We start from the raw sequence: 14,873 nt of genomic DNA on the forward strand, positions 1-14,873 counted from the left end.
GAAGGAACAGAATTTTAGGGGGTTATGTATGACACAGCAGGTAGTCATCAACCTTTGCAGCTTCCTAGAGGGAGACCTCCTGCAGATGAACCTGGAGACATGTCATGACAGTGACCATATAAGTAACCATGAGAATTTAACCATCACCTCTTGACGTTCAATAGCATTACCCTCACTGAATCCCCTGCCATCAACATCCTAGGGGTTACAATTGACCAGAAATCGAACTGGACTAGCCATATAAATACTGTGGCTACTGGAGCTGGCCAGAGGATAGGAATCCTGTGGCAAGTAACTAACCTCCTTCCTCCCCAAAGACTGTCAACCACTTACAAGGCACAAGTCAGACACTCAAGAGGCCTGACACCATCCAGGACAAAGCAGCCTGCTTGATTGACACCCCACAAACATTCACTCCCTCCACCACTGATGCACAGTGGGAGCAGTGTGTACCATCTACAAGATTGCACTGCAGAAGCTCACCGAGGCTCCTTAGAAAGCACCCCCAAATCCACGACCGCTACGATCTAGAAGGACAAGGGCAGCAGTCACATGGGAACATCACCACCTGGAAGTTCCCCTCCAAGCCACTCACCTGACTTGGAAATATATCATCATTGCTTCACTGTCACTGGGTCGAAATCCTGGAACTCCCTCCCTAACAGCACCGTGGGTGTACCTACACCACATGGACTGTAGTGCTTCAAGAAGGCAGCTCACCACCACCTTCTCAAGGGCAATTAGGGATGGGCAATAAACGCTGGCCTAGCCAGCGACGCTGACATCACATGAATGAATAAAAAGACGGGGACAGAATTTTTACCTCATTGGGCAGGCCCGGGAGCAATCGTGAAACCGACCACTGCCTGCAATTGGACTGAATTGCGCGCTGGGAGTCTCAGCGCTGCCTGGGTGTGTTGGGGTGGGGTGGGGGCGGGGGGGGTGGGGGGTGTGTAGTGGTGGGAGGAGGGCAAGCATGGGAGTTTGCACATGCACACGGATGCACATACTATGCCTGCCTTGGAGATGAAGATTTTTTAATAAGTAAATAAATGCTTTAAAAACACTAAAAACATGTCCCCTCACATGAGCAGGGGCATGTTATAAATGAGATTTCAACATTTTTATTTTATTTTTAATTACTGATGGAAACCTCATCCCGCCCATGGATGAAGTTTCATAAAAAAATCCAAAGGCCGCTTGGCCTTTTTGCCCGCCCGCCAGCTGAATGTTTGGACAGGCAGCAAAAAATCAGACTTAATTAATTGATTAAGGGCCTTCTTAGGCCTCTTAATTGTAGGTGGGCACATGTTGGGATGCCTGCCAGCCCTTGGGCCTACTGGTGCCCTTTAAGTGGTCAATCCATGCCCAGTGGGTAGTCTGGCAGATTTTATTGTGTGGGTCGCTGTTGAGCAGTGGGACCTCCTTTGGGAATCCCCTGTGCCCATCGGATGCACAACCCCCAAGGTCATTACCCCACTTTAACCCTCCCCCATGGCCTCTCAAACTTAACTCCCACCCCTTCATCTCCCTCACTGAGTCCTGTCAACCTGGTCTCGATGATAACCCAGACATAACTTAAGTCTGACTTAAGTATTTTTCTTTGGGGACTGCATGTAGTCCAAGCAATGGCCACCACTTGAACCTGGCGCTGCTGGGACTACAGAGCTGCCAGCCAATCAGATTGGCCAGCAACTCTCCTTGGCGGGACTTCTTCCCTAAATGGGAACTGAAGATTGTCCTGCCAAACCTTAAATGGCTTCGTGGACAGGTTCCCAACTGACTTCAGATTGGGGTGCAGGGAACACAGAATGTCCCGTAAAATCCAGCTCATGGAAAAGGAAGGTGAGTGACATGCTTTTAAGGATTATCCTAATAGTGCAATTTCAGAATGTGCGATGGCAGTGGTTAAGGTGACTGAAGTCAAATGAAACAAGATGTGGATTGTCTTTACTGGCAGTGGTAGAGGGAGAAAATGGGAAGTGAGTATGCCAAGGGAATGAGGGTGAGAGTAGGTGCATTAATTTGGTGTGATTTGTCATGATGAGGGTGAAGTGTCCTTTGAATGGAATAGGACTGACAAGACAAAATGAGTGGAAGTACAGTGCAGGATCTTGGTGAATACTCTCCTCACCTTTCCTGATTTAGACAGATCATTGAACCACTTGTGGCACTGAATCCATGAATTCTAATTAACAGTGCAACTTCTGACCTCTTCTGCCACCTCAAGACTAGCCTTCTTGATAGTGACGGCAGGCTTCTTCTTTCGACAGGCTGCAAACAGCAGCTCCCTCCTGTGCCTCAGTGCATGTGGCAGCACATTTAGAGATATATTGGAAAATTGTGGGGCAGTCTTTCTCTCTTTACACACATGATTCATCTTCTTGGGTCTTCTTTAACAATTTAACCGTACAAATCCCCTCCATTTCATTTTCACATGAGCCTGAGCAGAAAATGTATTCTGCATTGTTGCATCACTCCCGTTTCTCCGTATTGTAGATGTGAAACCCAGAAGTAAAATGCTAATGAGACATTCCCATTGAAATTGGGCATTCCTACTTGTCCCAGGATGCTGCGTGTTCACCCCCTGCTATTAGATTCTGCCACTCCTGCCCATCGCTTCATAGATATCAGGCCACAGAGTTTGAAGCAGAGAATCAAATTTGTTCCAATCTCTCGCATCAAGGAATGCCACTTCAATCTTTTTTACCTTATGCTCTGAGGGTAATCATTAATTGGACTTAAAACTGGCTGTCTGTAATCTGTAATCGAGATTGCGCTCACGTGTCCACAGGCACAAGTCAGTTTCCTCCTCTACTACTTTTTGAGGCTGGGAATAGGGCAATGAATCTTCAGGAATATCATGTAATTGTGCAGCATAAAGCTGACCTCACCCAATAAAATTAAGTCAGTTTTTTCAATGTTTTCTGAGAGTATTGTTCATGAGGTACTGGGAGAATGGGTTTGGGGAGAGGTGGAGTAATATTTCAGGGAGTAGCAGTCAGTCAAGACCTGCCAGTTGCCTGTGGAACACAGATAGGATTTTATATCGTCAAGGGAGTCGCTCAGGACGCAGGGAAGAGATAGTGCCAAGCCATGGGTGGCAGAGGGTCAGGTTGGCAAGCATGGTGGAGGTCAGGGGATTATTTTTCTAATCTGGGATCTCCTGTTCTGCACTACTGAGGATTATTGACCTTGTTGTGTTTTGTTAGTTTCTTTATGATTCATACAAATAATTAAAATTTGGCATACAAAGGTTGCTTCCGGATTTTCAGGAAATGTATCGAGCAATTCTTGTGGTGGACAAAGTGGTCTGATATATCTTGTAACAATCCCAACTCTGCATTCTGTGTCAATCACACTGACAACGATTCTTCGCTTTAGGTAAAGATTATGAATGTCCCTTTGAAATGTATATGCCATATGCAACATTGCTTCATCTTCTATTGTTTCCAACTAAAAAGGTAAGAAGAGATAATATTATAAGCCACTTACTGTATTATTATTTTGATATAAAGTAAGATAGAAATGAGCAAATATCCACTTTCTAATTGGATTACTAACCTGCCAGAGAGGCAGTTGTTTATCTTCCTAAAACAAAGAGTACATGTTTAGAAAAGTTATTTATCATTGTAAAATACCACGGCAAAATGCCCAGTCAAATCATCAATTTGCATATACCACAAATTTATTAAAGTGCTATTTAATGGACTAATAATTGAATAATAATATTTTTAGGTTGAATTGAAAATTAATTTGCCATAAATTAAGGACTTACAATATCTGAACAAGAAATCTGAGGTTCCAGAGTCATAAAGATTGTTAAAAGTGAGCTTTCTGCAAGTCCAAATTCATAAAATTGCTCACAAGAGCCTGCCTCTATTTTCTTCCAAGTGTATCCTAGTAACATTGGTGGGGTGTCTAATCTGAAAGTACCATTGACCTAGCCATAACACAAACAAAAAAAACCAACACTTTCAAAGATACAATTTTTAGGCAAGTGCTACTTTATAACAATTCAAATGTAGCCAATACTAATACCTTTGATTGCTCGAGTACTGTATTGAATGGAATAGCAATGGATCCCAGCCAATGCTTGACATGTGGCTTAAGGTTGCAAGTCTCGAGGCAGTGACTCTATGATCAAAGATAGTAATTCAATTATTTGTTTATTTATTGTATCAAAATCAGAACAGGTCAGAAATTCCAGAAACAAAATCTAGATAATATTTTTCAACTATAATACTATAAAGTTGTTTAAGGCAGAATTTTTAATGGAATGGAATTGATGAAGTGAGTTGATTAAAAGGGAATTGACATGCATTTCTTTGATATGCAATAGGTTCTTCTGTTTAGAATCATCAAACTATTTTATTTTCAAAAGTTAATTTTTCAATTACAGACTAGCCACATTTTGCTGGCCCAGATTTTGCCTTGGCAATGATGGCCAAACTATCAGCAGAATACCATCATTACTCCAGAAGCTGATAGCAACTTCAGGAGTTCGCACATGCACAGAAAAATGCAGAAATCCAGAAGTTGCAGTCAGTGATTGTAAGCTACTCGAGAGTGCACTGTTGAGATCCCCCCAGTCTGCAATCACTATTGCAATCATGGATGGGACTGGCTTTAAATGTAACTAGGGTTTCCAACCTTCCAGGATTGGCCTGGAGTCTCCAGGAATTGAAGATCAATCTCCAAGTCACAGCTCTGTATAACTCTGGAGAAAAATCATAGGGATATTAAAAAAAGATAGGCCTTTTGTCATTTTCTTTGAACATTTCTCTTTACCAGATATAAAAATATTGAAAATGGGGAAAAAAGGCTGCTTGGCTGATATACACGGATCATCCAATTAGGTAACGTGTCTTTTTAGTTTCCAATTGGTGTAGGAAGGCAGTGTGTCACAAGAATGGATGTGTTGGCCGACTAATGGCTCGAGTGTGGGGACAAGTTGTGATGAAACCTCCAGGAATACATTTGATCATAACTGACAAACCTAAATGTAACGCTTTTTAAACTAATACAAAAGATCATGGAAACTCGATTTGCGGGGAATGTAATTTGTGTTTAAAATTCAAACTTGACTTTAAATTAAGCCTTTAAAATAATAAAATGTCCCAAGGTGCTTCAGAGGAGCATTATGTAGCCAAATTTGATAGCAAGCCACATAGGTCATAGTATGGCAGGTGGCAAAAAGCTTAGCCAAAGTGGTAGGTTTTAAGCAGTGTCTTAAAGGAGCAAAAAGAGATGGAGAGATTTAAGGAGGGAATTCCAGAGCTTGGACCCTAGGCAGCTAAAGGCACAGCCACCAATGGTGCAGCAACTAAAATCAGAGATGTTCAAGAGGCCAGAATCAGAAGAATGTAGATATCTCTGAGAGTTGAGACCAAAGATGATTAAAGAAATAGGGAGGGATGAGGCCATGTATGAACTTAAAACGTAGATGAGAATTTTAAAATTGAGGCATTACTTAACTACAAGCCTATGCAGGTCAGTAAATAAAGGGCTGGTGGATAAACAAGACTTGGTGCAAGGACATGAGTAGCAGAGTTCTGGATGACCTCAAATTTATGGAGGGTAGAATGTGGGATGCCAGCAAGGAATGCATTGGAATAGTCATGTCTAGAAATTATTGAGGATTTCAACAGCAGATGAGTTGAGGAAGAGGTGGAGCTGGGTGATATTACAGAGGTGGAAACAGGGGGCTAGATTTTGCAGCTAGGCTGCAGGTCCAAATGCTGGGAGTGGAAGCAGGTGCCACTTCTGCTTGGGCATTGAGTAGCCAGCTGCACGTGATGCCATTGGCAGCCGGCCAATTAAGAGTGGGGAGACATGGTGTCATCGACTTACAGTGCAGAAGCGGGCAGTGAGATAGTGACAGCCAACACTATGGCAGGTGCTGGCACAGCATTTAACGGGCTGCAATTCTAGCATCTACCAGCATTTATTTCATCTAGGAACTGGAACCTGCCAACCTCCATCCAAAAGTTACAGCATGCATGCTCCATCCAGGAGCTACAGTGTGCCAACCTTGCGTCCAGGAGCTATAGCCTGATTGTGTCCCATCCAGGACTACATACTGACTGTGTTCCATCTAGGAGCTACAACCTGACTGTGTTCCATCTAGGAGCTACATCCTGACTATGTTCCATCCAGAAGCTACAGCCTGCCAACCTTCCATCCAAGAGCTAATGCCTTCTTATCTTGTGATCAGGGAACTGAACAGAAACCTGTAGCCACAATGGCAGATGGAAGACCTCGTGTGGCCCCATGATTCAGCAATGCCTCTCTAAAGGCTCTCCTCCAGACTGCAAGGGCAAGGAAGGAGGTCCTGTTTTTCAGGGACGGAAGGAGGAGGAGATCAGCCTGTCTGAACAGGAAAGCCAGGACAGAGATTGCAGAGGAAATCAGCAGCCATGGCATTACCCAAATAACCCAGCGCTGTAAATGCATCCATTACCTCATTCAATCTGCCAAGGTGAGTACACCATGCCTCTTTGCCCTTGCAGCTTACATGAAACAATACAAGAGGCTGCTTTTGGTGGAGGTGAAGTGATCACCCAGTCAGTGGCAAAGGTTCCCTAGATCAGAGAATGTTCACTAGCCTGATTCCTGGGGTGAAATGTTGTCTTATGAGGAATGGTTGAGCAGACTGGGCCTATACTCATTAGAGTTTAGAAGAATGAGAGGTGTTATTATTGAAATATATAAGATTCTGAAGGGATTTGACAGTGTAGATGCTGAGAGGATGTTCCTCTCATGGGGGAATTTCAAATTTGGGGGGAATTTAAAACAAAAGGTGTCTCCTGTTTAAGATATGGATGAGGAAGAATTTCTTCTCTCAGCACCGTTCGTCTTTGGAATTCTCTTCCACAGGAAGCAGTGGAGGCTGTGTCATTAATATATTCAAGGCAGAGTTAGATAGATTTTTGATAGACAAGAGAGTCAATGGTTATGGGGGCAGAGAGGAAAGTGGAATTGAGACCACAGCCAGATCAACCATGATCTAATTGAATGACGAAGCAGGCTCAATGGGTCAAATAGGCTACTTCCGCTCCTATTTCCGATGACTTATAAAAGGGTCAGGCAGTAATGTATGCAGCCAGGACATGGCTGTGTTCTGGTGAGAAGCACCCGTCAATCATTTCTGACCCCCACCAGGTCCCTCGAGTGTAGCCTCATGTGGGAGGTATTCGTGTGCCTGCCTCTGGCCTGCCATCAGCATAGGTGTTGGGTTTGACTCCTTGTGGAAACTAGTAGTGTTCTTTTTTGTGCTTACAGGAGAAGATAGCACATAGCACAAGGGAAAGGTGCAAGACCAGCCGAGGGGTGTTGTCTCTGTCCATCCTGACCCCGATGGAGGAGGAGACCTTGGAAGCTGCAGGGCCACTTTCTCATTGATGGCAAAGCAGGAGTGTCAGAGCAAGAGATTGGGTGAATAAATGTAAGGCACAAGGGTGCACCCAGCACACACATGAGATATAGTGTTCATGTGTCCACCACTGGATAGTTGATAGGGATAGTTGAAATGACACAATGGGAAGCCCTTAAACCATACTATGAGCTAACTCCATGCTTACTTCTACACAAGTTTCTAGATCATGTTCTATCATGTCTGCTTTGTGTGCAGGTCTCTTGACATGTGATTGTTTACGTCACACTGTGGGCGGTGCTGTTTTCCAGTCCCACATTAACCATTGCTATGCAAACACCCTTATACTACAAGCATTGCATTGAACCAGCTAAGCAGCTGATGGAGGCTATGGCAGTCAACACCACTGACAGTTGGAGGACTGTGGGGGGCTAAGCTAATCAGACCCAGGCTGATGACATTCCTCTGCAGTGAGAGGTAAGGAAACATCTGGCAGGGCTGCCAGGGGCTATGCACACCCATGCATGGACTATGGAATAGTCTGTCCAGGCCATGAGTTCTGCCATGTCTAAGGCAAATATGAGCATGGTTTACTCCATGGAGAGAGTGGTGACTCTCATGGAGAGCCAGATCCAGCAAACCAACCAGTGGATGCCAGAGATGCACATAGACCTGCATGCCATTGGCCTTGTCCATCAGCTCTATGCAGCAGTGACAAGGCAAGAGAAGGACAAAGCGCCTGAAGTCTCCATCAGGTTCTTGTTCTTCTCAGGTCAGCAGGAAGATACAAGTGTGCCTTGAAAGGGAGGAGGAGCGGTTGTCTTCTGCATGTTGGGGGCTCTAAGGACACTCCTGGAAAGCACAGCTGATTCCCAACCCCTCTGCCAGTGACATCAGTGTCTCGAGTAGCTGTGACTACAGGCCCTTCAGGACTCCGGCAGCCAGAAGACGGGCTGCCAGGGTCATTCCAAACTACCATGCAATAAGATCAGCAACCTGCCCCCATGTCAGCTGCGAGTGCAGGTGGAGCACCATTTAGCAACATGTGAGATAAGTAAGAAGTGCACCTAGCTGTAATTGGGGTTTCCAGGTGAAGACAGTGTGTAGACATTATTACATTTGTTATGCCATCTAAAAAAGAGTTAATGTAGTGTTGCTACATTTCTGTCCAATTCCTACTGCTCTTTGGCACTTCATCTATAGCCTGGAAGAGTTGGAAGCAATGGACTTACGGTGAACACTTCAATATTGCCAATGTGTGATGTGCACCTGGGTGCTGGGTGATGGAATGCAAAATGAAGGAAGCAACAACATCGTTGCATAAAGGTAAGGCTTTATTGGCATGGTTCTAAAAGGTGGTAAGGGTCATAAGAAACATCTATATACAAGCATGTCCCAACCTCTTTTGCAAGTGTCTCATTAACTTTTCCCTCCTACGGGTTGGGTGTCCATTAACCTCAATGGGTCTCAGCTCATCATGCAGCATGTTGCCCAGATCAATTTTGGCCTCCCTGGAGAGGTGCAGTCTTTGCTAACACTGCAGCTTGGACAGTTGGAGGCAGTTGAACCTCTGCTGGTAGACTGTCTCATGAGGGTAGCCTCTTCTGCGTGCATGAGGTAATTTGCATGCCCCTCTGCAAGTTAAGAGCAAGATTCGATATTCCACTACACAGTTCAGGTGCAGCCACACTGACAGGCATGGAGTCGGGCCTCTAGCTTATTTCCCACTCAAGCAACGCAGAAGCCTGAAGGTGCCATCAAATGCTCCAGAGCTTTTCACCTCTCGGGCACAGACTGCAAACCAATGCGCATGTTAATGGACTACATAACTATTGGATGTCTATGCACGTTGTACAATCTCCTTGTGAAAGCTGGCCATGGGGCAGTCACTGGTGGAGGTGCTCACAGCCCCTTGCAATGTCATCATTCAGGTTTGGACCAGTCCCCCCCAGGGTTCAAACTTTGTCCAGATCTCAGGTTTCCCACAGGTGCGTGGTGCTATCGACTGCACTCACATGGCGCTCAGATCTCCATGGCAACAAGCAATCAACTATGTCAACCGCAAGGGCTTCCACTCACTGAATGTTCAGCTGGTGTACAACCACCACAAACACATCCTCCAGGTCTGCGCACGGTTTCCAGGGAATGTCCACGACTCCTACATTCATATCAGGTCTCAAATCCCTGACAAGCTGCCCTTGTCCTTTTAGATGGTAGTGGTTGTGGGTTTGAAAGGTACTATCTAAGGAGCCTTGGTGGGTTTCTGCAGTGCATTTTGTAGATGGTACACCCTGCTGCCACTGTTCATCAATGGCGGAGGGAGCGAATGTTTGTGGACGGGGTGTCAATCATGTGGGCAACTTTGTCCTGGATGGTGTCAAGTTTCTTGAGTGTTGTTGGAGCTGCATTCAACTAGGTAAGTGGAGAATATTCCATCACAGTCCTGACTTGTGCCTTGTAGATGGTGGACAGGCTTTGGGGAGTCAGGAGGTGAGTTACCTGTCGCAAAATTCCTAGCCTCTGACCTGCTCTTGTAGCCACAGTATTTATATGGCTAGCCCAGTTCAGTTTCTGGTCAATGATAACCCCCAGGCTGTTGATAGTGGGGGATTCAGTGATGGTAATACAATTGAATGTCAAGGGGCAATGGTTAGATTCTCTCTTGTTGGAGATGGTCATTGCCTGGCACTTGTGTGACACAAATGTTACTTGCCAATTGTCAGCCCAAGCCTGGTTATTTTCCAGGCCTTGCTGCATTTAGCCATGGACTGCTTCAGTATCTGAGGAGTCGCGAATGGTGCTGAACATCGTGCAACAGCAAACATCCCCACTTCTGACCTTATGATGGAAGGAAGATCATTGATGAAGTAGCTGAAGATGGTTGGACCTAACGCTTCTCTCTCTTCAGGTTTTGTCTCTCTCTCTCTTTCAAAACTACAATAATTACATTCTCCACAAAAACTAATCTTTAGGCCTTTGGGAGTTAGACTAGAGAGCTTAAAAGCATCCAGTAAATCCTGGAAGTTTGTAAAACATGTTTACTTCCTCAGATCATAGAAGAAATTGTAAATGAGTGATAATTAATCTTAGGGTTGGTTTGAGGGCAGTCCAGAGAATGATCCAATGTCACTGATATGGTTGGAGCTTAGGGGTACCCTCTGGATCCAATTTATATGGGTGTTTGCTGTGAGAGGTTTTTAGTTGTAGATTGGACCTTGTGTGGTTTGCAGCTCACTGAGAGAAAATAGCCAAACTAAATGATATTTAGCTGGGCATGTACTGTAAGCAGAGTAAAAAGTTAACTTCATTCACCATGTGGAAAGTGGATGAGGATTAATCTCAGTTTGAATTTTGTGAGAGAACAGAAGATTGGTGGGAGAATCTACAGTGGTCCCTATAGAGTCTTGTGGTAAAGAGCGCAACAATGCAGATTAGCTTGGAAGTATTGAAAATAACGAGAACAAGGGATTGAGTCATCCATAGTCAAGAGCTGGTAAATGAAAGTTTAACATCTGAGAATAGCTGGAGCTGAAGAGAATTCTCTAGAGTATACTTATGGGTGGTCCCCAAGGAAGTAAATAACTTTAAGAATGATGCATTTTATAAGAGAGTTCTTGGGAGAATTAGGATATAAACCTGAGTGCATAAGCGAACAGTTTTGGTCCCTTTATCTAAGGAAAGATATACTGGCATTGGAGGCAGTCCAGAGAAGATTCACGAAGTTGATCCCTGGTATGGAGGGATTTTCTTATGAGGAGAGGTTGAGTAGGTTGGGCCTGTATTCATTGGAGTTTAGAAGAATGAGAGGCGACCTTATTGAAACATATAAGATTCTTAAGGGGTTAGACAGGGTAGATGCTGAGAGGTTGTTTCCCCTTGTGGGAGAGTCTAGGACCAGAGGGCATAATCTCAGAATAAGGGTTTTCCCAATTAAGACAGATATGAGGAGGAATTTCTTCTGTCAGAGGGTAGTGAATCTGTGAAATTCTTTACCGCAGAGGGCCATAAAGGCTGGGTTGATGAGTATATTCAAAGCTGAGATAGACAGATTTTTAATCAGTAAGAGAATCAAGGGTTATGGGGAAAAGGCAGGAAAGTGGAATTGAGGATTATCAGATCAACCATGATCTCACTGAATGGCGGAGCAGACCCGAATGGCCTACTTCTGCTCCTACGTCTTATAGGGAAGGATTTTCCCCTCGTCGGCCGGGCACAGAGGGCGGGCCCGGGAGCAGCCACAAAACCGTCCGCCGCCCACGATCGGGCCCCGACCGCGATCTCACACTGGCTGGCCAATCATTGCATGAAGCATGCAATGATAACCTCAGCGCTGCCGGGGTGGGGGCAGGAGGAACGCAAGCACTAAAGTGTGCGATTGTGCAGGGGAGCGCTCAGTGAAAGCTCCCTGAAGGCACAGAGCTGCCTCAGGGAGCTGAAGATTTTTCACCTGAGATAAACATGTCCCCACATGTGACTCAGTCACATGAAGAGGGACATGTTAAAAAAGGATGTTGAAAATTTTTTATAGTTTTTTTAGTAAGCATTGGAAGCTTCATCCTGTCCGGTGATGAGGTTTAGTTAAAAATGCAAAGGCCGCCTGGCTTGTTTGCCTACCCGTCAACCAAATGGTTGAGCGGGCAGTGAAAAATCTAACTTTATTAATTACTTAAGGGCCTCTTAATAGGCCTCTTAATTCTCTTTAATAGACCTCTTAATTGTTGGTGGGCGTGCTACGCCTCTTGCGCATCCGTCAACCAAAAGATTGTGAGAGTACATAATGATGTTGGGATGCTCGCCCGACATCATCGGGCACTATTTCACTCCCGTTCGGGTCGGGTGCACGCCCACCCGCGGGATGAAAAATTCTGCCCATAGTCTTATGGTCTTATAACATACATAGTTATAAACCATATTGTTAAGCTTGTAATGGTTTATTTAATTATTTTATATACAATAGAGTTTGTGTTTTGTTAAAAGAAAGTGAAATCTTGTGGCATAGTTTTATTGGTTTAAACAAAGTTTTTGGATTTCTCTTTAAATGTTAATGGTCCCTAGCCAGATTGTAACAATGGGGACAGAGGTCCAGGTCAAAACTTATTGTAAGTAAAGTGCAAGCTTTAACAGCTGGAGACAAAGGAGAGAGCAACTAGTCTTATTGCGCACAGACTCACAGGGCTGGAATGTATAGGGTACTGTGGTCCCTGCCCCCGACCAGCTAAAATGTTGGGGGTGGCGGCTGGTGCCTGCCCACAATACTGGCAGCTGCCCTCAGCAACTTAATGCTGGAAGCAGCATTAATTGCCTTAAGGTGAGACTTCTGCCCCTTCTCGAGAGGAAGTCTTGCCTTAGAAAGCTGACACAGTTTTGTAGTCCCAGCAGCAGCAGGCAGGAGTGATGGCTACTGCTGGGTCTACAGGCAATCCCTGAAGAAAAGGAGCCTTTGAGCTTGGATTACAGGTAAGTACTGGGTATTACTAGGGCCAGGTTGGCAGGCCGTGGAGAGTCGGTGGTAAAGGGGTGGGGGTGCTGGGTTTGAGGGACCAGGGAGGAGGGTAAAGGAGGAATTTGGGCCTTTAGGGTATGCCTCCGATGGACCATGGAAACCCGAAAAGGAGGGCCCCCCCATTTGCCCAACGCCAGCCTGCACAGCTAAAGCTGCCAGGCTACCCGCATGGCCTGGGCCTCCCCCTGCCATGGGTAAAATAGCGGCAGGGGCAAGATGAAGCCCATGAGTGGCTAATAATTGGCCACTTTACAGCCTCAATAGACTCAATGACGTGCACACCACCCGATGCCTCCATCCGCAACCCCCCCCACCCCCCCCCCCCCCCCTTTAAAATTTGCAATAGGTTGTGGATGGGCCGGTAGGTGACAGGCAGGCCACGTGCTGCATTTTACAAGCCACCCCCCTTCAAACCCACTGGCAGGGAGAGCGTAAAATACAGCCCTCAGGGTCAGTTCAACAAAGAGATTTGAGGAAGAAGCTGGAAACAGCTGTTGCTATGCCAGGAAGAGGAAAAAGACTGTTTTTGGGTTAACCACTAAGTAGAGTGCTTGTGAGGATAGATTCCCTGTTTGAAGAGACGAGGCTTGTGGAGCTTTAAAGATCAAGGAGTCAGCAGAGGGTCCTAGATACTGGAAGTCCATTCAGTAATGCTCAGAAGATTGAGTGAACTTCCTTTAAAAAGGACACTGGAAAATTCACCCTGGTGAGGCAGGAAGAAGGGATTTGTTGAAGCCGGGAGGGTCATGATTGATTGTATAGGACCCCTACCTAAGACGAAAAGTGGAAATCAGTACTTAATGACAATAATGTATGTGTCTACCAGATTTCCTGAAACAATACCTTTGAGAAACATTACAACAAAGAAGATTGTGGAAGAGTTAACTAATCTTTTTACAAGACATGGTTTACCTAAGGAAATACATTCAGATCGGGGTTCAAATTTTATGTCACAGCTCTTTAAGGAAGTAATGAACAGTTTGGGAATAAAACAATTTAAGTCAACAGCTTATCATCCTGAATCACAAGGGGCTTTAGAAAGATGGCATCAAACTCTAAAATCTATGATGAGGGCATGCAGTCAAGATTATCCACAGGATTGGGATGGAGGAATTCCATTCTTGTTATTTGCTATTAGAGATGCTCCTAATGCATCGAATGGTTTTAGTCCTTTCGAACTAGTCTATGGTTATGAGGTAAGGGGACCACTGAAATTGATTTATGAGAAATTGTTGGGTCAAAATTCAGAAAGTACTCTCCTGGATTATGTGTCAAACTCCAGAGAGAGATTGGACAGAGCATGTGAGTTGGCTAGAGAATATTTAAAGATAGCATAGCAAGTGATGAAAGTGAAAGCAGACAGGAAAGCTACAGCTCAGAATTTTGTTCTTGGAGAGAAAGTGTTAGTTCTGTTACCAGTACTGGGTGACCCATTAGAGGCAAGGTTTAGTGGGCCTTACAGGATTGAAAACAAAACTGAGTGAAGTAAATTATTTAATAAATACTCCACTTAGAAGAAAGAAGCAGAGAATGTGTCATGTAAATATGTTTAAAAAGTACTTTGACAGGGAAGAAGACCAAAAGGAGGTATTAGTGATAGTAGATAATGAGAAAGAAATAAAAAAGCAGGATTCTGAAATTGATTTTCCTCTAATCAAATTGGATAATGAGGGAGTACTTGAAAATTTAAATGTAATATTGAATTGCCTTCCAGACAAGTGTCAAAGTGATTTGGAAAAGCTATTGCAGTCACACAAAACTATTTGTGAAAATAAACTGGGAAAGACAAATTTAGCTATACATGGTATGTCTGTAGAAATTGCATCTTCGGTAAGGCGACATCCTTATAGATTAAATCTGGCAAAGTTATCACAAGTACAGAAAGAAATGACTCCATACTTCGAAATGATATCATTGAGTCTAGTTGCAGTAACTGGAGTTCACCTATTGTATTGGTAACGAAACCAGATGGAACACAAAGACTGTATGTGGACT

General features: G+C 44.5%; 1 protein-coding gene across 1 annotated transcript in view; it reads right to left on the bottom strand.

The window, feature by feature from the left end:
* LOC144694606 (protein CC2D2B-like) overlaps positions 1 to 14,873 on the bottom strand; it is a 108,520-nt gene that overhangs the window by 78,308 nt on the left and 15,339 nt on the right. Inside the window, exons 3-5 of the mRNA XM_078565206.1 lie at positions 4,042 to 4,137; positions 3,565 to 3,591; positions 3,253 to 3,456 (exon numbers count right to left, since the gene is read on the bottom strand). Coding sequence (XP_078421332.1) covers positions 3,253 to 3,456; positions 3,565 to 3,591; positions 4,042 to 4,137 — 327 coding nt within the window. The remainder of the gene's footprint in view (positions 1 to 3,252; positions 3,457 to 3,564; positions 3,592 to 4,041; positions 4,138 to 14,873) is intronic.

This window comes from Cetorhinus maximus, chromosome 20 (genome assembly GCF_964194155.1).
Source record: "Cetorhinus maximus chromosome 20, sCetMax3.hap1.1, whole genome shotgun sequence".
NCBI lineage: Eukaryota > Metazoa > Chordata > Chondrichthyes > Lamniformes > Cetorhinidae > Cetorhinus > Cetorhinus maximus.